Genomic DNA, 24,260 nt, shown 5'->3' on the forward strand with positions numbered 1-24,260 from the left:
GAGACTAAGTGGTTAAAGTCGTGATCCAAGGCAAAAGAGTGTGCTTAAGAGCTCTGGACACCACGAACTGGGGACTTTAGCAAAGCTAAGTCACAATCTGAAAAGGTTCACCCAATTATGTGTCTGTGGCATTTATGTATCCGGTGGTAATACTGGAAAACAAAGTGCTTAGGGCCACGGCCAAGACTCATAAGTAGCTGTGTTCAAGAATCAACATGCTTAACTAGGAAAGTCAATAACACTATCTGAAATTCTATGTTCCTAGAGAAGCCAATCATTCTAAACTTCAAAGGAAAAAGTGAGATGCCAAAACTGTTCAGAAGCAAAAAGCTACAAGTCCCGCTCATTTAATTATAATTAATATTCATTGATATTTCTGAATTTATAGTATATTCTCTTCTTTTTATCCTGTTTGATTTTCAGTTGCTTGGGGACAAGCAACAATTTAAGTTTGGTGTTGTGATGAGCGGATAATTTATACGCTTTTTGGTATTGTTTTTAGTAAGTTCAAGCTACTTTTAGGGATGTTTTCATTAGTTTTTATGTTAAATTCACATTTCTGGACTTTACTATGAGTTTGTGTGTTTTTCTGTGATTTCAGGTAAATTCTGACTGAAATTGAGGGATTTGAGCAAAACTCTGAAAGAGGCTGACAAAAGGACTGCTGATGCTGTTGGAATCTGACCTCCCTGCACTCGAAATGGATTTTCTGGAGCTACAGAACTCCAAATGGCGCGCTCTCAACGGCGTTGGAAAGTAGACATCCAGGGCTTTCCAGCAATATATAATAGTCCATACTTTATTCGAAGAATGACGACGTAACTTGGCGTTGAACGCCAAGTACATGCTGCTGTCTGGAGTTAAGCGCCAGAAAAACGTCATGATCCGGAGTTGAACGCCCAAAACACGTCATAACTTAGAGTTCAACTCCAAGAGAAGCCTCAGCTCGTGGATTGATCAAGCTCAGCCCAAACATACACCAAGTGGGCCCCGGAAGTGGATTTACGCATTAATTACTTACTCATGTAAACCCTAGGAGCTAGTTTATTATAAATAGAACATTTAACTATCATAATTTCATCCTGGATGGTATTTTGAATCCTGTGATCACGTTTAGGGGGCTGGCCATTCGGCCATGCCTGAACCTTTCACTTATGTATTTTCAACGGTGGAGTTTCTGCACACCATAGATTAAGGGTGTGGAGCTCTGCTGTACCTCAAGTTTCAATACAATTACTATTACTTTCTATTCAATTCTCTTTTATTCTTATTCCAAGATATACGCTACAATTAACTTTGATGAATGTGATGATCCGTGACACTCATCATCATTCTCACTTATGAACGCGCGTGATTGACAACCACTTCCGTTCTACCTTAGGCCGGGCGCATATCTCTTAGATTCCCCAACAGAATCTTCGTGGTATAAGCTAGATAGATGGCGGCATTCATGGGGATCCGGAAAGTCTAACCTTGTCTGTGGTATTCCGAGTAGGATCCCGGGAATCCGGAAAGTCTAACCTTGTCTGTGGTATTCCGAGTAGGATTCCGGTATTGAATGACTGTGACGAGCTTCAAACTCCTGAAGGCTGGGCGTTAGTGACAGACGCAAAAGAATCAATGGATTCTACTCCAACCTGATTGAGAAACGACAGATGATTAGCCGTGCTGTGACAGAGCATTTGGACCATTTTCACTGAGAGGATGGGATGTAGCTATCAATAAGGGTGATGCCTCCAGACGATTAGCCGTGCAGTGACAGCACATAGGACCATTTTCCTGAGAGGATTAAAAGTAGCCATTGATGATGGTGATGCCCTACATACAGCTTGCCATGGAAAGGAGTAAGAAGGATTGGATGGAAGCAATGAGAAAGTAGAGATTCAAGAGGAGCACAGCATCTCCATACACCTATCTGAAATTCCCACTATTGATTTACATAAGTATTTCTATCCCTTTTTATTTTCTATTTATTCCATTAATCAAATTTAAACTAATAATCCAATTATCCTTGAATCCGCCTGACTGAGATTTGCAAGGTGACCATAGCTTGCTTCATACCAACAATCTCTGTGGGATCGACCCTTACTCACGTAAGGTATTACTTGGACGACCCAGTACACTTGCTGGTTAGTTGAACGGAGTTGTGTCCACACATAAGTGCCATAATAAGGATTCCATACAACAACAAAGAATACTACATTGATGTGATCACAATTTCGTCCACCATCTCTCTCCTTTTGATATGGACACAAATTCGAGAACGAATCTTTTTTAGGAAAGAGAGAATGATACATGCTCGGAAAGATAACTGGGGAATTCTAAGACAGAAAGGCAGAATGAAAATTTCACACTTCCAGAAGACCCCATCATTAGAGCATGTGAAAAGAAGCTTAAGGAGAATTTTGGAAACTTGGCAGCACTTATGCATAAGGAGTTACATCAAGTTCTAACCAAAGAAGACTGGGCAAGGCCTATTGGGCTAAGTCAAGACAGCAAGAAGCCCAATAATACTTTTCAAATTTAGTGGGAGGCATAAATTATCACTAAATTTCAAAATTCTAGGCCTTTATTTTAGTTTCTTTTGCGGTTAGAGTTTGTTAGAAGATTTTTTTAGTTCTGATTTGCTTAGTAGTATTTTTAGAAATTTTAAATTTAAATCAAATCTGATCTAATCCATTAAGATCGAATCTGATTTAAATTTTAAATTTTATCTTATCTTTTTGTTAGTTTGTTAGGGGCCTATTTAAACACCTTTGGTGAGACCATTTAAACAACTTTTGATGAATAAAATCTTCTTAGTGCTTTAAGAACATTTTTTAGTGTGATTGACTGAGGTGGGTGATCTGCTTTGCTTGTTGCATGAAGAAGATTGAAGGATCCAACACTAAAGTGATCTACTTGGTGGTTTCTTTCAGTTTTCATCCCTCTGATCTAGGTTTTCAAGGACAGGTTCTTTAATGGTCTAGTAGGGAATCCCTTTCGATGACCTAGGTTACTAAGAACAGGTTTCTTAGAGGTCTAGAAGGAAAACCCCTTTTATCTATCGTTTATGTTCCGTTGTGTCTCTTGGGGTGTGCCCTTTACTGAATAATCCTTATCTATTGTTTTAAATCCCTAAGCCCTAATAATTTTCTTATCACCTGGGGGTTTTCATTTTATATTCTTGATCGAAATGCGACATTCCCATAGGAATGTGTCAGGTTGGCAATTTAACCAACAATGTGATATCACAGCCAATAGGACAGGCATTCATCATGTGCATTTTCTATGTGTTTGATTGCTTTCTTTACTTGCATCATATGCCTAACTGTATAACATGCTTAATTGCTTATTGATTTACTTGCTATATATGAATATTACTTGTGTATTACTTGTATGCAAATACTTGTGCTTTCTACTGGAATTGAGGAGGCTCGGTAGGCGGTAGCGATGGGATCATATGGAGGTTAGGCTGGTGAAAGCTGTAGGACAACGGTGTAAATGTTAGTTTAGAAATTCCCTAAGATAGATGGCCTGTTTAAGGACTTATTAAATTGTTTTATAAATTTGAATCTTATGTTTTATGTGAAGCTCTAGGATTGTCTTTGTCGTTTCGGAACCTTATATCTTATATATGGGGCACTGTTACCATATAGTTGCGGGATGGTGACAGAGCGGAGGATCTTTTGTTATCTCTTTGTATTTTAGCTATTTTATTGTAGTTCTCTCTCTTTTGTATCTTATACTTTGTTGCCTTAGAGGCTTATTTGAGAGACATGTTGTATATGCTATTTTAACTCAAAATCTCTGTTATTTATGTATTAACTAGTTGGCTTAAATTCCACGGGCTACGACTAGTGTTCTTTTGACTATCATACTTATATATAATATATATATATATATATATATATATATATATATAAAATCTTTTGTATCTTTATCATGTTGTATCTTGTGCCTTTAAGTTTGTAGTTATCGTGTGAACGTTTCATGCTTTTCTATCTTTGTTTTGAGCTTTATTTTTTTATCGGGCTCCTTGTATTATTAATTCTTTCTACATATATTATTTTATGAGTTTTAGAACTGTCGTGGCACTTTATTATCCTTCGCTTTACGGCATGAGGTAGAGTTTAGAGTAATAATGTGTTACAAGATACCCTAAATAATGATAAGGAGAGACAACTTACCGTTTTAATGGCTATGTATAAACTAAACTTAACGGAAAGGAAATCTCTCTAATAGCGGGTTATTTTTGTCATCTTTAATATGTAGATATGAATTTCGATTTTGTCGTGTGTACTTTTGTGACCTCAAAAAACTTTTATGTTTATTTTTTTTATTTATTCATAAAAATCTATTCTATTATATAAAAATCGGAGTTTTGCATTTAATGATGGAGCTGACGTGACATGCTTCTCAAATCAATTTATTTCTTTTAACCCATTAAATACAATTTATTACGGTGAATTAATTATAGCAACTAATTGATTTGATTAGATATTTAAATATCACACAATTTATTATAATTTATATCATGCAATTAATTGTTAAAAGTGTTTCCTAATTTATTTTTTTAACTCATTTAATACAATTGATTATAGTAAATTAATTATATCAACTAATTGATTTGATTAAATATTTAAATATCACAAAATTTATTATAATTTGTATCAATTAATTAATTATAATTCATTATATCAATTATTTAATTTATTAATTTATTAAGGTACACATTAAAATAGATAATTTGTTATTTATTCTAATTGAATAAAATAAACACAGATTAATTTAGTTAAAAAATCACTGTTTCCTAAAAAAGTGTTTCTCTATTTTCCTTTTTAATTCATTAAATTCAATCAACTATTTTTTATTTACTTTTTTGAATTCAATAAAATAAATTAAATCAAATTAATTATACTAATTATTTGTATCAACTAATTGATTTGATTAATTTTTAAAAATATTTTTATTTGATTTGTTTTATTTATTTAAATATATTAATTATAATTAATTAATTATTTAATTTTATTAGGATAAATATCAAATTCTATTTCTAATATAAAATATAAAATTTTATTTTTTTCATTTTTATTTTATCATTATAAAATGCCATATATACTAGGAGAGAATTTCTTTTTTTTTTTATCAATTACTCTTTTATTGGGTAGTTTTTACAACAATTTTTTTCTTCATATGAGGCGTCGTGGCAAGAAGGCAACTATCGACTTTTCGTGGATATAAGCTACCACACCCTCTAACTCCCACTTGGACCTATATATAATATGTTAACCATGAAGCATTTATGGACTATGGTTGACAAGTTCTCAAGTTGGAGTTTATGAAAAGCCTGTCCCTGACGATTTTAATATAGACTATGAATACTGAAAACGTGTTGGGATGAGAATTCAATGGTCAAGTGTTTGAAATATCATGGATATAAGATCAGTCCATAGAGGCTAAGAAAAATTACTTTTGAAATGTTAATCCACATTATATAAGAATGTTGTTGTCACTACCTTTGTTTTATAACTTTTTTTTTTGTCTTTAGGTTTGTTGCAGCTATGAAAGATTTAAATATTTTTGTTATGAATATGATTTCAATAGATGCTCTAAACAACACTTCCTATTATATATGAACGTGGTCTTTTTGGCATGTATCATAATTGGTGTAAATTGTTTACCACTTATCATAGGTCCTACGATCTCCTTCATGAAAATTATCTGTTTTTAAGACCCAAAAAAAGGTGTGTATAATTATTTCATTTCTCATTCATCACAACTAATGGTTTGTCAGATCATATCAATAGAAAATAATTATCTGTCATTTTGCTAATATATTTATTGGTCTCTTAGGTGCAATTTTCAAGTTGTTGTGGCTGAGGTTGATTAGATTTTGAGACCCAAAAGAATACTTATTGTTTGAGACACTACCGAGCTAATCAATGAGCTTGAGAGCATGATGAAGTCTATGAACTTGAAGGTTTGCATGACTTACACTAAAGAAAATGAGGACTTTTTAGGCATTCAAAAGTTCATGTGGCGCCCTACAGAGATTATGACACTCGAATATGTTGTTTGATTGACATAATGGATATGTAAAATTTTGGATTTTGGCTTAGAAAAATTATTATGTAATTGTACTTCTACATTTATCTATGTATCATGGTAGTTAGATATTCATGAATTTGTTTTTTTTTTTCTTTTTTTTCTCCCCAATTTAGTTATTGATTTTGATTTCTATTTAGAGATTGGTGTATTTTGTTGTAACATGGTGATATAGATAAAGAAATTTTATCACATTCTTGAAAATGTAGAGGTCTTCGGCTTAGAAGCCAAATAGTTAAAATTCTGGATTATTGTATAACGGAATAGATAGTATTTAGGGCAAATGACTTGATTAAACCCAGTGCATTTCAATATGTCTTGAATGTCCCAAACCCAAAAAATGCAACGTTAAAGTCCCAAACCACATTTCTATATAAATCGAATTTAGTGAATTCGACTTAGCGTAACACGTAGTAAATCGAATCTAATTGATTTGAATTAAGTAAAAAATGTAGTTCAACTAAAATAAAAAATTCGATTTGACGTTCTCCTACTAAATCGAAACAAATGGGTTCGATTTACAGGTGAACCTAAATCGAATCTAATAGGTTCGATTTATAAATGAACGTAAATCGAATTGATTAAATTTGATTTACACATGCACCAACGTTAGGGTAAATTGAAACTAAATGTTTCGATTTACAAAGCAATGAGGTATATAAAAATGAGCTCATACACGAAATTTGTAGAAGAGTGAGATTCAAAATGGCTAGTGATGAGATTTGTGTAGCTCTTATGCACTATAGATGGTCAATTAAGAAGAAAATGCGATCAGGAATTAAGTTCACTGACAAGGACCCGTTGAGTGTTTTTCTCAAACCTTCGACCAGTTTCGCTGAGTTTAAGAATACTATACTCCAGAGACTAGGACTGCATAGCGCGAAATGGGTGGAGAAGTTATTCTATAGAAATCCGATTTCCATGTTACGTGATGATGTAAAGTATGATTTATTCGTTATTAGCAATGACGAAGATATGCAGGTGTTGTTTCATTGTCGTCGTCAGTTTCCTGAGGTTAGGACTCCGAAGTTGTTGGCGAAGCTCGTGGATGTGGCATCTAGTTCTGGAGGTTCGAATAGGAATTTGCACTCCATAGGACATCTAGCCAGCTCTAGTTCCATACCTGTTGGATCCTCGTCAGCAGTGCTGGTGATTGCACCCGAGCCAGCATTAGTGGCTTCACCATCCTTTTGCCGTTAATCTGAATCGCAGTTGTGATGCATTAGTTGGTGAGGCTGGACCGTTGGGTGAGGGTGCTTTCACGGCACCCAGTTCTTCTTCATTTGTTCCGGTTTTTGGAGAGGTTGGAGCACCCGATGGGGTTGAGGATGCATTGCATGATGATGATGATGATGATGTGGAGCCCATAACAATTGCTGATGATAGCGACGAGGAGAAACCACAAACGACTCCACCTGTGGGTGAGAGAGCATCTAGTTCAGGTACTAATCAATACCCCTCGCACTTCTCTGCTCTGGACTTGGATGCCATGGTACCTCAGGAGGATCCCTCTGTATCTGTTGGCTTCGGGGAAAGAGACACGCAAAATACATGAGGTGTAGCTGAATTTCAGGTCGGTCAGCAATTTCAAGATAAAGCAGAAGTCGTCCTTAGCATGAAGATCTATAGCATACGCCGCGGGGTTGAGTACAAGGTATTGGAATCAGATCACCGCAAGTACTATGGCAAGTGTAAGGAGTTCGGGAGCAGGTGCGTATGGCTCATCCGGGTCAGCCTCCGCTAGCGCAAAGGGATTTGGGAGGTAAAACAATACAACGGTCCTCATACTTGTTTAACCACATCGATCTCGAGTGATCACAGAAAGCTTGATTATCATGTCATATCGGCCTTCATTATGCCCATGATCAGAGCTGATGCTGCCATGTCGATTAACGTACTGCAAAATGCCACAGAAGCACACTTCAACTTCAGACCGACTTATAGGAAGGTTTAAATGGCCAAATAGAAGGCCGTGTCACAAATTTACGGAGACTGGGAAGATTTGTATAATGAGTTGTAATGATGGGTATTGGGCTTGCAGATCACTATGCCGGGTAGTGTAGCTGTGTTGAAGACGAGTCCTGTTCAAGTTGGTGGGCAACTGGATGACTCTACAGCTTATTTTCGTCGCTTGTTTTGGACATTCCCACCCTGTATTGAGGCATTTCGACATTGCAAGCCGTTGGTCAGTGTGGACGGTACCCACCTGTACGGCAAATACAGTGGTACACTACTTATCGCGATTGCACAAGATGGCAACTCCAACATCATCCCTATTGCTTTTGCACTTGTTAGTCAACATAAACTAATAAAGATGCAAATACAACATGAACATGGAAATACTCACATCACCCAGCTGGAGTAAATCAATCCTCAATCTTTAATTATCGACACGAGGCCCCTTGTCACTCAAGCTCGGCTGATAACCTCCCCATCTGATAACCACAACATCATTTTAACAATTATTTTAACTGCTAAAAAATGGAAAATAGTTCGCATAGCTAAATTGAAACTACCTCGATGCCAACGGCTAATGAAAAACATTAAATCCGCCTGGCCGGAATCCAGGGAACCTCCAAAAGATCCACGACTGGAGGAGCTACAGTGGACCAGCCAACTTGACCACATTTCTGTTCGCCACATGGCACACGCACCTATATAGCCATGACAACGCAGCAGAACCCCAACTGTACTGACCCATGTCCTCCAACCTCGCGATGTACGGCAGCCATTGGATGTGGAGGCGGATACCTGACTTGTCCCCAACCAGCCGCATCGATAGGAGCATCATGATGTACGCACGGGCATACCTCCTAACCGTCTCCTTATCTGCCCCCTCTGGAAGCTCACTAAACGTCTCCTCAAACCATGTGCACTTCACGGTGAACTTATCGATGCAGTTCGCAGGAGACAATACCCTGAGCAACTCTTCAACCCACACCCATGGTGGTCTGCCACCCTCTATATATCGTGGAAAGTCTGTCAGGCATCCGCTATCATACTGACTGTCGATCGGGAGACCAAGGTGGTACGCTACATCCTGTAGGATTATCGTGCACTCCCCAAATGGCATGTGGAATATATGCGTCTCAGGGCGTCATCTCTCTACGAAGGCGCTGACCAACAGCTCGTGCAAGATGGTACAGACCATCCATCTACAAGTAAGGAACGATCCAATCATCCAACATCATACCGTGTTGCCGTCTCTTGCTGCTGATGCATCGATGGGGCTGTATAAGAATCGAAGATGGCTTCTCACATTCGTCACAAAAAACCTCTCAATGCATCAAAATTTCTAGTTACCACAGACATTGCATGTCATCACTTTGCAAACATTTTTACAATGAATCCCTACCAATCTTTTATAGATAAAAACGCTAACCACTACATTACTCACGATCCGATTCTTCGTATTAACAAAAAAATTACTAACATGAGATAAAAACATGTTCTTTTTATTAACAAACATAAAAACCTGTACTTAACCCTGTTCATGACTCTACAACTAACCCTATTCTATAGTTAATGACTCACTAAGTCTAATATGAACTAAATTCAAATATCTGTTTCTGGATTTATTTTAAAAATCCCACACTAACAGTTCTAACTAACTTATAATTTATTTAAAAAATATTAAAAAACACTAACCTCGAGGTGGACTGCTCCAGCAATATGCACGACTCCATCTAGTCGATACAGACGATTCGGGTCGTCCTCCATGCATGCAGATTCGGCTGTTCCCGGGTTGCTTTCAGAGAATTTCAGAACTGGGTGGTGGGGTTGGGGGTGGGGTATGATGTTTCTAGGTTCGAATCAACTGACTTCGATTTGTTTATATAGCAAAGATCCAAGGAAATCGAATCAGTTAGATTCGAATTATGCTCAACGCCAAGTACATGAAAATCGAAACAAGTAACTTCGATTTACAAAACCATCAAATCGAATCAAGTGGTTTCGATTTGCGTTGGGCTTAAAATCTATTGGCTAAATCGAATCGTGTTAATTCAATTCACATGTTTTTAAAAATCGAATTCACTAAATTCAATTTATTCAATTTCTTACCATGAACGTAATTGGAATTGATTTGATTCGATTTTCATTCAAATTCCTTTTTCACTTAATTCAAAACAATTGGATTCGATGTACTACGTGTTAGGCTAAATCGAATTCACTCAATTCGATTTATATAGAAATTATCTTTAGGACTTTACGTTGCATTTTTTAGTTTGGGACATTTAGGATATATTAAAATGCATTGGGTTTAATCAAGTCATTTGCCCTAGTATTTATGTAATTGAATATTTCTAAAGGAGCAACATATTTGATTTCAAATATCAATCACTATTCACTCGTGTAACTAAATGTTTATTCTTTTTAATATTTTTTATGCAGAAAAAACGTAGAGATAATTTTTTTATTGGTTTTTTTTTCTTTTTAGATTATTGTTCTATATATAGAGGATTTTAATCAAATTATTTTTACGTACATGTATAAATATTTCTGTAAAATTTTATTTGTGTTTTTATACATGATGCTACCAAACCAAAATCAATGTTAATTACATTTAAAATGTAACTAGCTGCGCTAAAATTAACATGCTACTACTTAAAAAATCACACTAAGAATGACAACCAAAATTAAATATTAGCTCAAAATTTTGAAGAAAAGAAATCAAATGGTTGTTATTCAGTCACGTCCAATTTTGTACTTCACGTTCTAAATATCTAATTCATAGCGACATAGCATGCTAGAGTTCTTGGTAACGTAGTGTGCGTATTTTTTATTATTTTAATTTCTAAAGGTCATAAAATATTGGATTTACTTAATATTAATGAACGAATAATTAATTTGACCGTTATTGCTTTTTCTCCGAGAAAAGAAGTTCACGACCTGTAGGCCTTCTATCTCCACGCGACATTGTTCTGTCCGGCTTTCGCCCATTACAAAAAATTCTCCACTGTTATCTCCCGTAGGAGCTTGGGCCGTGTCTCAGTCCCAGTATGACTGATCATTCTCTCGAACCAGCTATTGATATCTAATAATTTAATATATTTTATTTATATAAATATTTGATTTTTATTATTTATGTAACAAATCTTAAAGACCGATTTTACAAGCTATAATATTTTTTATTTGCATATTCAACTTTTAATAATAATTTTTTATTTATAAATATATTTTCTACCTTAGTAAACATATTATGAATATTTAACTTTATAAGTTTGGATTATTCAATAAATATAATAAATATAATTAATATAATCTTATTTCTATTATTTGAGAACTAATAATTATTCTATGAATTTTTATTGCATTATTTACTTTCACAAAAAATAATATAATTTTATTTATAAAAATTTAAATTTGTGTACTTTGGTTGAGCTTAATTTTCAATTTATTTTATCAAATTATATAAATATTAATCATATACTATGCACAAATTTTTTTAAAAAAATCTTATCATTCAACATGTAATTTTTTTAATATTTTTTACGTTTTTAAATTTTTTAGACTTATCAACATTTAAGTTGTCTATAAATTATTCTTGAAATATTATGATTTCACAACTTATAATATATGATATTAGTTATTATTATATATATAAAAAATGTGACTTTTAATAACTACTATTTATCTTCGATTAATATTGTATAACAAGGATACATGTGATTTTATGATAATAATATAACTTGGACTTTAGTTATCAAAGAACTTGCTGAGTGGTTGGAGTTAGGGGTGTACATGGCCCGGTCTGGCCTGAAGACTCAGCCCGGCCCCGAACACTTTAGGGACTAATTTAGTGTGATTTCATCGGGTCTAAAGTCGGGTAAGGGTCACAAAAGTAGACCCTGTTATTATTTCGGGTCGGGTCTGAACTCAACCCAGTGGCCCGGTCATCATACACAATTAATATTTTGTGTTATTAGTGATGGATGATGGCTTTTCTTATGTGGAATTTAAATATTTTAAACCTTAATATTTTGTGTTATTAGTCATTATAAGATTATAAGTTAATGTTTTATCTTTAAAATGCATAAGACTTTAGACTAATGTATAATAGTATTATTTGTATTGATTTAAATATTTGATGTTATTAAACAATATTAGTATTGATTATGATTATGCTTTAATTTTAGAGAATGGTTGGTTCTTGTTATATTTTTTTAAGTGAATTTTACTATGTGAATTGTAAAATAATGGTTGGAGATTAAGTGATTTTTACATGCTAAAGACCCGGTTTTCACCCGATTTTCACCCAGCGCGAAGGTTCGTAGGTTTCATCGGGTTTAGGACCGGGTTATGGTCTAAAAATTAGACCCGATCTATATTTCGGGTCGGATTTGGGTTAAGCCAAACCCGGTGTGACCCGACCCATGTACACCCCTAGTTGGAGTAACTCCATATCATAGACCAATGAATAGTAGCAATAGGATGATTAAAAAACTAATTAAAACGGGTATTCGAGGGAATTAGTCACAATTTGGGGATAGATGGACCAATAAAATCTCCATGGATGGAGATCTGCCTACATGAGATGGACAGAGACAGGAATATACGTACGTCCCATAGGTCCATTAAATCCACGCGAATATGACATTACTGATTTGCCATCATTTATATATACATAAATCTATTTGTTGAATTTAATAATCTTAATTCCTTCCTCCAATTTAAGTCTATCTTCTTTCTCTAAAATTCATCTTCAGCCTCAATTTCGCATCTCTCTATAGCTCTTTTTTTTTTTTGCATCTCAAGTCTATCACTACACTGCTTCAGTCTTACCCCAAAAAATTATATTATGTCATTATATTGGAAGATGTTTTTATATTCTTTTCTTTTGACATATTATTTTTCATAATGATTATATTATGAACTATATTGAATTGATTATTTTATGATTGTTATATCAATCTTTTTTATTAATTTTTTTTCAAAATTTTTCAAAGAATATCCATAGAAACCTGTAGGTATATATGTTCTCTTAGGAGATAATTAAATAGAGACTTGCGACGAAGACGAAAAAGGGACGGTAAGCATTTTTTTTTTAAAACTAAAGTGAAGGATGGAAAAGGGCCCTGTCGCTCTCCCACGAGTACCTATTACCATCCTTAACTAGCAATAGAGATCCAATCTAAGACGATTTGAGAAGGAATGTGTTGATTTCATGTGTATTAGGCTTTAAGATAGTAAACCTAAGTCAGATTTGAGACCCTAATAGTAGGCCTATGTTAATCTTGCTTGCTTGGGGAATCTTATTCTACCCAAGTATATATTGGATTAATATTTTGATTAATTACTATAACAAACACTATACTATTAAATATTATAATATTTAGTATGTATAAAAATTAGATATACTCACAAGGTAGTTTTTAATTCAAATTTAAAAAACTTTTTAATTATCTTTTTTCCTCTTCTAATTTTAAATAATATTTACTAATATAATAAAAAAATAAAATAAAAATAATCACCGATATAATTAAAATAACTAATATATACATAAAACTACATATATTAGGAATTATTATATATAATAAATATATATTTTTTGTAATGACCATATAATTGATTTATGTATAAATCAACTCATTTTTATAATATATGATTTATTGCATAATTTTTTTACTCTAATATGGAAAAATTAATAAATTTAAGATATAAGATATTATTTATATTATTTAACATACGATATAAACAACTTAAGCCATCATCTACGATAATAAGTATAAAATAGTGTAAATACCTACTTATTTATTAGTATAAAAAAATATATAAATAGTATAAATCGATATTGTTTTGGTATAAAAGTAATAATAAATATTATTAATTAAGTTAATTACATAATAAAAAAGTATAGATAATTTCTTAAATAATATCACTATTTTCACATAATATAATATTTATAAAATAAATTTTAGACAATAAATCAACCCTTAATAAACTATATATTAGTCTTGTCACAAAAATATATTATTATTTACGTATTAATATATATATATATATATATATATATATATATATATATATTACTCTATTGATCTCTATAATTTTACCAAATATTTAATTAGGTATTTATACTTTTTTCTTTTAATTGGGTCTCTACACTCCTTTAATTTTGTAATTAAGTTCTTCCTAGTGTAAAAAATATTATAGTTAACTGAATATTTCTTTGCAAATTGAAGTTATTTATAATTAAAAACTTAATTAAATCTTCGACCGCATGTATTTTGATAAAAATATTATGTTAATTTTAACATTCTTAACATGAAAAGGACGTAATTACAAAAGTAAAAGCAGTGTAAGACTCAATTAAAAGAAAAAAAATATAGGAACCTAATTAAAAATTTGGTAAAACTATAGGAACCAACAGAGTAATTAAACCATATATATATATATATATATATATATATATATAAATTATTAAGTTATAATTAATTTCTAACTCAATTTTTGCTAATTGAAATTTCAATGATTAAAATATTTAAATGCTAAATATTTTGCACGTAATTAATTTTGTTTTTATTATTGAAATTAAAAAGGGTTAGTTGTTAATCATTTTAAAATTTAAATTTAATTTGAGTAAGAATATACAAAAAATTTAATTTTATTTCACCAACTAAAATTAGTTTTAAAACAAAAACTTATTTTGTATATTATATTATAAAATAATATGGTCATTGTTTTTCTAATAACAATTATTGTCAAATAAAATAGTATCAGAAATTGGAGAAAAATATATTTACCAATCTAGGAGATAATAATTCATTTTTTAATAGAATAAATTATTGAATAACAACAGTTGTAACGGTTTCGATCTCTTCACACAAATTAGTACTTAATGATGGTGTACAAGTAATGTTATTAATGAATATTAGCAAATCTAATAGCTTTTGTGATAACATAAGTCTATAAGTTTGCAAACTTAAAAATCAAGTCATAAAATATGAAGTTTTAACAAGTAATAACGTTGTTCATATTGTCTTGATTTCAAGAATCAGTATGATATCATCAAATGAATTTATGCCAGGTAAATTTCAACAAAGACAAATCTTCATAAGTATTGTTATCAATGAGAAATTGATCTATTTTAAAGATAAATACTATTGAAAATCTCTTTCTCTCTCTCTTTCTCTCTCTCTCTCTCAAGTCTTTCACTACGTTGCTTAGTATTACCTCAAAAGATTATGTTATGTTATTGTGATAGAATATGTTTTTATATTTTTTTTAAATGTTATTTTTCATGATGAATATGTTATGAATTGTATTGAATTAATGAATTGATTATTTTATAATTACTATATTATGTCTTTTTTTTGTTATATTTTAATTTTCAAAGAATATTAGTAGATATTTGAGAAGATTTGCGTTCCTCGAGGGAATAATTAAACAGGGACTTGCAAAAATGGATTGGGACGCGAGGTCATTTTTTTAGATGAAAAGGGGTCTATCACGCTCGCTTGAGTATCCATTACCATATCTAACTAGCAACGGAAATTCAATTTGAGCTAATTTAAGAAGGGAAACGTGGATTTCATTTGCATTGGGTCTTAAGGTAATGAACCTAAGTCGAATTTTGAACCCTAATAATGGACATAGGTTGACCATTATTGTAACAAATACTATACTATTAAATATTATATCATTTAATATATGTAAAAGTTGGATAAATTCATAAGAGATTTTTGAACCAAATTAATTTTTTAATTCTCTTTTATCTTTCTTTTAATTTTAAATATTATTTATTAATGTAATAAAAAAGTAAAAAAGAATAATAATCACTTACATAATTAAAATAGATAACCCTAATATATACATGACAGTATATATATCAAAGATTATTATACATGATAAATATATTTTTTATTTTTTGTAATGACTACTTATAAAATTTATTGCATAATTTTTCTCCTCTTAATATTTAATAAATTTAAGATACAAGATATTATTTATATTATTTAACATACAAAATAAGTAACTTTGTAACACCCTACCATATAAAGTCTTATGCTTAAGTTATAATTCAGAGATGACAAGGTATTACGACCTCTAAAAATTAAAATTTAGTACGTATATTAGTATGAAAGATGATTATAACTAGGAGCTTTTGAAGAAAAAGGGTAAACAAAAATTGTAACTTGAAAGCGCAACACTCCGATCGAAAATGTAACGAATAAGGATAAACTAACACGAGATTATATATATACAAAAGAGTGTCAAAAACAGGAATATCAAAACTCAAAATCTGGTTGCGAAGATAACCGGTCCGAGCATAGCAATATATACATGTAAATAAGGAAACCCAAAGGGACATAAATACAGAAAACCTATTCTCCAAAACCTCCTTTAAGAGGAGTCATCACAGTTTGTATTATTTAGTGGAGATAAAAGTAGCTACGCAAAACATATAAACCAAAATAAAGTTCCGAGAACAAAGGATTTTCGCTAATCCAGAAGTCTCCAGCATGCTTCAGCGAGAAGCCTCACATCCTGCATCTGAAAATCACAAAATCCGCATGGGTGAGAACTAGAGGTTCTGAGTATGGTAACAGTACCCACATATCTAACATGTAATGTCTTGGAAAAAGCAAAGGTAATCCTAGAACTTCAACCAGATAAATTCAAAGCTTATAAACAGACTAAACCATAAATGGCAACTGACTAAGGATTCTTCAGTCTAACTAATACTTCCCTTTCCAATACCTTCAGACCTCCCAACCACCAGCAAGAGTATAAAATGGCAAACACAGTTATATCAAACAAGAGATATACAAATAGGAACAGATAAGGTATTTAGATAATTAGTAAGTAATATGCAGTCAAATAGGCAATCTCAAACAATTCTCATAGTATGCATATGATAGTGAGCTAGGGTTGAAGATTGTAGTCTTAGGTTATGACCTAAAGGTGTATAGTGCCACCCATGAAGACATGATAACTAGGCTAGGATGCCTTCAAGTTGCATTTAGGGTCAAGCAATGTGACTTTGTCCATAATTTTATCTGCTTGTCGATGATCGGTCTTGATCTTATCTTGGGATTGGACTGATTATCTGAGAACCATGTCCTGCTTGACTGTTCTACGAAGTCGGTGTATTTTATGCCGGAGATACGGAAGAACCAGTTGTATTAAATAGTTATTACTTGAATTCTATGATGATGAATTGTTCTGGAACCGAATGTCAGGATATCTTGTTGTTAACCGTGGGTGTTTCGGGTGATGATCAAAGATTGGAGCAAATTCTGGTTGTGTGTGAGTTTCCGGAAGTGTTTCCCGATGACATTGATGAATTTGCACCCAACCGAGAGGTTGAATTTGCTATTGAGTTGGTGCCTGGGGCTGGACCAATCTCAAGTGCTCCTTATAGAATGTCACCACTAGAAATGATCGAGCTAAAGTCTCAGTCAGAGGATCTGTTGGGTAAGAATTTTATCCGACCAAGTATTTCTCCGTGGGGTGCGCCAGTGTTACTGGTAAAGAAAAAAGACGGGAGTATGCGGCTTTGTGTGGATTACATGCAGCTCAACAAGGTCATAATAAAGAACAAGTACCCGTTGCCGAGAATTGATGAGGGGTGAAGATAACCCTAAGATCGCTTTCAGGACTCGTTATGGTTTGTACGAGTACACTGTAATGTCTTTTGGGTTGACAAACGCTCCTGTAGTGTTCATGGATTATATGAACAGAATGTTCTATCCATTTCTGGATAAATTCGTTGTTGTCTTCATTGATGACATACTGATTTATTCCAAGACTGAAGAAGAGCACGCAGAACACTTGAGAACCGTGCTACAGATACTAAAGGAAAAGAAACTCTATGCGAAACTATCTAAATGTGAATTCTGGAAGAAGGAGGTAAAGTTTCTGGGTCATGTGGTGAGTAAGCAAGGGATAGAAGTAGACCCATCTAAGGTAGAGGCGGTAACGAATTGGGGGCGACCAACCTCAGTTACTGAGATAAGGAGTTTTATGGGCTTGGCTGGCTATTACCGAAGATTCATCAAGGGCTTTTCGCAAATAGCTTTGCCATTGACAAAGCTAACCCGCAAGGATGCGCCATTTATTTGGACTCCTGAGTGTGAGGAAAGTTGACCACTACACCTGTGTTGGTGTTACCTGAGACAAATGAGTCATTTAAGGTGTATTGTGATGCCTCACTAAAGGGTCTAGGGTGCGTGCTGATGCAACATCATAATCTGGTGGCGTATGCCTCACGTCAGTTGAGACCTCACGAAATTAATTTTCCTACGCATGATTTGGAGCTTGCTGCGGTTGTGTTTGTATTAAAGGTGTGGAGGCATTACCTCTATGGGGTTAAGTTCCAAGTTTTCTTTGATCACAAGAGCTTGAAGTACCTCTTTGATCAGAAAGAGCTTAATATGAGACAGAGGAGGTGGATGGAATTACTGAAGGACTACGACTTTGAGTTGAATTACTATCCGGGAAAAGCGAATGATGTGGTAGAATACGTCTCGAAATGCCTAACTTGTCAAAAGGTGAAGATTGAACATCAAAGACCTTCTAGGATGTTGCAACCTTTAGAGGTTCCGCAATGGAAGTGAGAAAGCATTGCGATGGACTTTGTGTCGGGATTGCCAAGGACTAGGACTGGTTTTGACGCCATCTGGGTGATTGTGGACTGACTGACGAAGTCAACTCACTTTTTACCTATTCGGATAACTTACACCCTTGAGGAGCTAGCATAGTTATACATAAAGGAGGTTGGGAGACTTCATGGTGTACCTGCTATTATAATCTCTGATAGAGATCCTCGTTTCACTTCGAGATTTTGGGGTACATTTTAGAAAGCTTTCAAAACCCGATTAAGCTTGAGCACAGCTGGCCATCCTCAAACAGATGGTCAATCCGAGAGGATGATCCAAACATTGGAAGATATGTTCAGAGCTTGTTTTCTGGATCAACCTGCGAGCTGGGATCGCTACATGCCGCTAGTGGAGTTTGCGTACAATAATAGTTACCATGCAAGTATCGGAATGGCTCCGTATGAGGGTCTATATGGGAGAAAATGACAATCTCTGCTATGTTGGTATGAAGCTCGGGAGAAAGGCTTGTTAGTGCTGGAGATGATAGCTGAGACCACTGAACAAGTGAAGAAAATTCGAGATAGGATGCTTACTACTCAGAGTTGTCAGAAGAGTTACGCCGATTAGAGGCGGAAGCCCTTGGAATTTCAGGAAGGAGACCATGTTTTCCTTAAGGTTACTCCAACCACAGGGGTAGGTAAGGCGATTAAAGCAAAGAAGTTGAATCTTCGGTATATTGGTCCATTTCAGATCCTGGAGAGGGTTGGACCGGTGGTGTATCGGATGGCTCTACCACCTCATCTTTCGAACCTGCCCGACGTGTTTCATGTGCCGCAGCTTCGGAAGTATACTCCTGATGCTAGCCATGTGTTAGAACCTGAATCGATTCAGTTAAAAGAAGATTTGACGCTTCTGGTGGCCCCAATCAGAATTGATGATACTAGTATAAAACGGTTGCGTGGAAAAGAGGTTTCATTAGTCAAAGTGGCATGGAGTCGAGGCCGTGTTGAGGAACACACTTGGGAACTTGAGTCGAAGATGCGAACGGATTATCTGCACTTATTTTTAGGTAATTGAATTTGAATTTTGTGGGCAAAATTCCCAATTAGGTGGGTAGAATGTAAAATCCAGTTAATTAACGGCTAATTAACTCATAAATGAGAATTTATTCTAGAAAGCCAAAAATGTGATTTTTATGGCTTAATTTGATAGAGGAGATTGAGACGAGAATTTTGATACCAATTTTATAGAAATCGGACCAAGATTAGACCGAACGGGCCAAACCGAGCCAATCGGACCCATATTGGGCCCTTGGCCCACCCTAACTAAACAAAAACCCTAATTTTCAGCACTCTCTCTCCTCACAACACACTAATTCACGTTGAAAATGGAAGGGAAAGGGGGAAGAACACTCTCTCAAGGTCAATCTCCCCTTTGATCTTCAAACCACCATAACTTTTGATTTAGAGCTCCGATTACCGCACCGTTTACGGCCAAGCATTCACCGCAAAAAGCTCTACAAAACCACTACTTTATTCTTGGGGTAAGCCACAAAATCATTCCAGTTCTTCATCCCTAAATTTCGAATTTCATGGAAATGTGTTGAGATTTTGGCCTCTTTGATGTTATAGGACCCTACTCTCTTGAAGAAGAAGGTTGATCTTGTCTCCTTGAACCTTGGGTGTGGTAAAATTCTCAACTCTAGTATAATTTGATGTTCTATATTATTTGGGTATTGAGATGTTGTGTTTGGGTATGATAATTGTGGCTTAGGTAGTGTGTATGTGAATATTAGAGCTTGATTAGGATTTTGGAAAAGCTTGAATAAGGGCTTTGGTGTGCAAAAATCTATTCTTGGAGGTGTTGAGACCTTGAGAGCTTGTGGACAAGTGATTTGGAAGTGCTCCAGTTAAGCTTGGAAAATCAGCTAAGGTATGGTCTCAGTTTCCTGTATCTAAAATGTAATATGGTATAAAAACTTAGGCTAGAGGCCCTAAGATAGGCATTGAATTGTTGATGTTGTTGAATGGTTGAGATATATGATGTGGTCATATCTGTGATTATGAAAATTGATGCCTTGAGGTGTGATATATGAGAAAATGCATGTTGTGATATATGCTTGATGAATGATTGAGGTTGAATTATGGGTGGAACCATGTTGATGGTGAGTATGATATTGATTATGTATAATGATGGTTGATTGGAAATGGTATTATTGGAAATTGGGATGAAGAATGATGTATGACATGTTAATATGTTTTTCTTTTAGACATTTGATTGAGAAGTATTAAAATGGTTGGATGGTGATTTTGTGAATTGTGGTAAAGTGCTAATGTATGAGTTGAAGAGGCTTGATGTTGATTTTGGTATATTTTGATTGATTTCAAAAAGGGTTGAAATTGGCATGTTTTTTATTAATTTTGAAAAGGGTTGAAAATGGCTTGTTTTGAAATTGGCACTTTGTGGTTTTGTATGAAAATATGGTTTTTGGGCATACTTTGACGGGACATAACTTGGACTCTGGATCCTCATTTTGTGCTAAACTTATTTAGAAATGAAATTAGATCCGGGATGTTCATGCCGTTTGAAGAACGGGCAAAAAATGATTTGAAATGAAGGAGTTATGTCCATCGGAAGATTGGGGGTTAAATCTGTGAATTCTGCACCTTTTAACTTAGAAAATTTTTGGCAAACGTGCATCCACGCGTAAGCGTGACCGACACGTACGCGTCGTTCTCACTACCCACGCGTGCGCGTAGCCGACGCATACGTGTTGGTGTGCTGCAGCAGATGCCTAGCCATTTTTCCGAGAGTTGTGCTAGAATTGTGCCAGGTTTGTGTGTGGGGCACAAATGCACCCACGCATACGTGTGGCTGACGCGTACGCGTGGCTGACTGATAAACCACTATTTTATGGTTTATCTTGTGCTCAATTGAGTGGTTTTTATCAAGCCTTTGCCCACTTATTCATATGATTTACATGGTTTTACATTCTCTTTCCTGATTTGTGCTATGATTGAAAGCATGTTTCTTTGGTCTTAATTTAGTTAATTTTAAATCCTCTCTTATTATCATTCGATGCCTTGATATGTGTGTTAAGTGATTTCAAGGATTACAAGGCAAGAATAGCTTAGAGGATGGAAAGGAAGCATGCAAAAGTGGAAGGAATACAAGAAGTTGAAGAAACTGCTAAGCTGTCCAGCCTGACCTCTTCGCACTCAAATGGTCATAACTTGAGCTACAGAGGTCCAAATGAGATGGTTCTAGTTGCGTTGGAAAGCTAACATCCGGGAATTCGATTTGATATATAATTCACCATAGTGGCCATACAGATAGGTGACGCGAACATGCGCTCCACGTGGACGCGTCGCATCTGCAAATCTCATTCCACGCAAACGCATGGATGACGCCTCCGCATCACTTGGCCGCGACCTGTACGGACCAGAAAGTGCTATAAGTGACTTCTGGGCTGTTTTTGACCCAGTTCTCGGTCCAGAAAACACAGATTAGAGGCTGAGAGTGGAGCAGAATCAGATCATTCATTCACTACTCACAATTTTAGATTTTAGATGTAGTTTTTAGAGAGAGAAGCTCTCTCCTCTCTCTTAGAATTTAGGATTAGGATTTTTAGAAATTAGGATCTCATCTTCACATCAGGTTCAATGTTCCTTTATTTTGACTTCTCTTCTACTTAGAGATACTTTAATGCTTTTATTTGTATTTGATTTATGTTGCCCAATTGGCTTATGAACTTTTCCATGTTAGATTTTATTGCTTTAAATGTATGTTATTTGAGGTATTCCAGATATTTATGATTTTAATTTAGCTTTCTACATTCTTGGCTTTGGTTAAAAAACCAGTTACTCTTGAGTTATCAAACTCAACGTGATCGATAATTGCTATCTTTGCCAATTAGCTTGAACTTCTATAATCCCAATCTTTTTCAAGAAATTAAATAGGATTTGAAGATCAAACTAATTATCCACTTGACCTTCCTTTGCAACAGCAAAGGTTAACTAAGTGGAGTTAAGATTCAATTTTCGTCATCATTGATAAGGATAACTAGGATAGGCCTTCCAATTTCTCATACCTTGCCAAGAGTTTATTTTACAGTCATTTATTTATTTTACTTGTCATTTATTTTATTTGTTCCTCATTCTCAAAACCCCCAATTTACAAACTCATAACCAATAATAAGAACATACCTCCCTACAATTCCTTGAGAAGACGACCCGAGATTTAAATACTTCGGTTATCAATTTATTTAGGGGTTTGTTACTTGTGACAACACGTTTATAAGAAAGGTTGATTGCTTGGTTTAGTAACTATACTTATAACGAAGTTTACTATAACTTCTAAACTATCAATCTTCAGTTATTCAAAATGGCGCCGTTGCCGGGGAATTGCAAACGTGTGCCTTATTATTGGTTATTGAAAATATTTTTCAAAAAAAAAAAAGAGAATTCAAATATTTTTCAAAATATTTTCTTTTTATTAATTTTTGTTTTTATTTTCTCTTACTACCATAAACTCTCACCCCTTTGGCTATGAGTCTGGTTATAACTGTGTTGCAGGAAGAGGAAGCTATAACAGGAATATGCATCAAGGTCAAAGCAATCAAAGATGGACGGAGCCAAGAGGATCTGATCAACCCTTTAGGCAACAACACCTTCCAAGATATCATGGACGAAGACCATTCTATAATGCATACCAAAATGATAGATATCCTCAACATGACTTTGGACCACCATACTCACAAGCCCCTTTCCGCCATTCACCCCCATATGACCCCAACCCTTATCTACCACACCAACTACCATATGAACCATACCCAGAACCACCACCTAAATATACACCATCTCCATATCCATCAATCCAAGAGCACTATGATCCTACTTATGATAGCCGAGCACAACAAGAATCAACGGATCGTTTCAAGAAAACAGTGGATCAATTTCACGCAACCCTTCATCAATTGAATCAAGCGATAAATCAATTAGCTTCCCGACGTTCGGACACTCAAGGAACCCCCATGGCTTCATGTGGACAATCTAATGAAGAACGTAGCAGGAAGGAGAAGTTAGGTACTCCGGTGGATAGTGAGCAGCACGATCTGGTATTGGAACAAGTGGAGGAAGCTGGAATTATTGAAGAAAAAAAGGAGTCAGTGGTTGAAGACTTAGGAGATGCTGAACCTCCATGGGAAAGTCATGTTATAGAGCCTCCTTCAAAGACGATTGAAACTGATGTTGAGGAGGGTGTACAACCTCCAAAGCATATCATGGTTGAAGACTTTGAATGAGACGATCAAGAGATGGATTCAATCATTAATGAAATCTTATCTACATTTGAATCCTCTCCCATTGGACTTGACATGGAGATTAAAGAAGAAGAAGCACAACCTCCCATGCCCTTGGTGAACAATGAAGAAGAGATTGAATTGGAAGAAATTCACCAAGAGGAAGAGGTTGATATTGAAGAAGATTGCAAAGAGGTGGAAGATGTCGAAGAAGAGCACAAGGGAGTGGAGCTTGTACGTTCATTAGAAACACCTCCCCCTAAGTTGCCATCACCCTTCACAAAATTCGAATGGGTAAAATTCATATCCCTTAGCTTTCTAATTCCACTTGA

General features: G+C 34.6%; 1 protein-coding gene across 1 annotated transcript; it reads left to right on the plus strand.

The window, feature by feature from the left end:
- Window positions 1-16,627: 16,627 nt before the first annotated feature.
- Window positions 16,628-18,177, plus strand: LOC130949730 (uncharacterized mitochondrial protein AtMg00860-like). The gene is made up of 3 exons (XM_057878375.1): window positions 16,628-16,678; window positions 17,271-17,414; window positions 17,839-18,177. Exons 1-3 carry the CDS (start codon window positions 16,628-16,630, stop codon window positions 18,175-18,177), a joined length of 534 nt encoding a protein of 177 aa, XP_057734358.1.
- Window positions 18,178-24,260: the final 6,083 nt, after the last annotated feature.

The sequence above is a fragment of the Arachis stenosperma genome, chromosome 9, assembly GCF_014773155.1.
Source record: "Arachis stenosperma cultivar V10309 chromosome 9, arast.V10309.gnm1.PFL2, whole genome shotgun sequence".
NCBI classification, from domain to species: Eukaryota; Viridiplantae; Streptophyta; class Magnoliopsida; order Fabales; family Fabaceae; genus Arachis; species Arachis stenosperma.

Excerpts from the sequence above, each read along its gene's own strand:
- LOC130949730 (XM_057878375.1), top strand. The coding sequence starts at position 16,628 with ATGGTAACAGTACCCACATATCTAACATGTAATGTCTTGGAAAAAGCA. Across the intron at positions 16,679-17,270 it reads ATGTCTTGGAAAAAGCAAAG|GATATCTTGTTGTTAACCGT; the intron begins GTAATCCTAGAA and ends ACCGAATGTCAG. Across the intron at positions 17,415-17,838 it reads TTGAATTTGCTATTGAGTTG|ACTGAAGAAGAGCACGCAGA; the intron begins GTGCCTGGGGCT and ends ATTTATTCCAAG.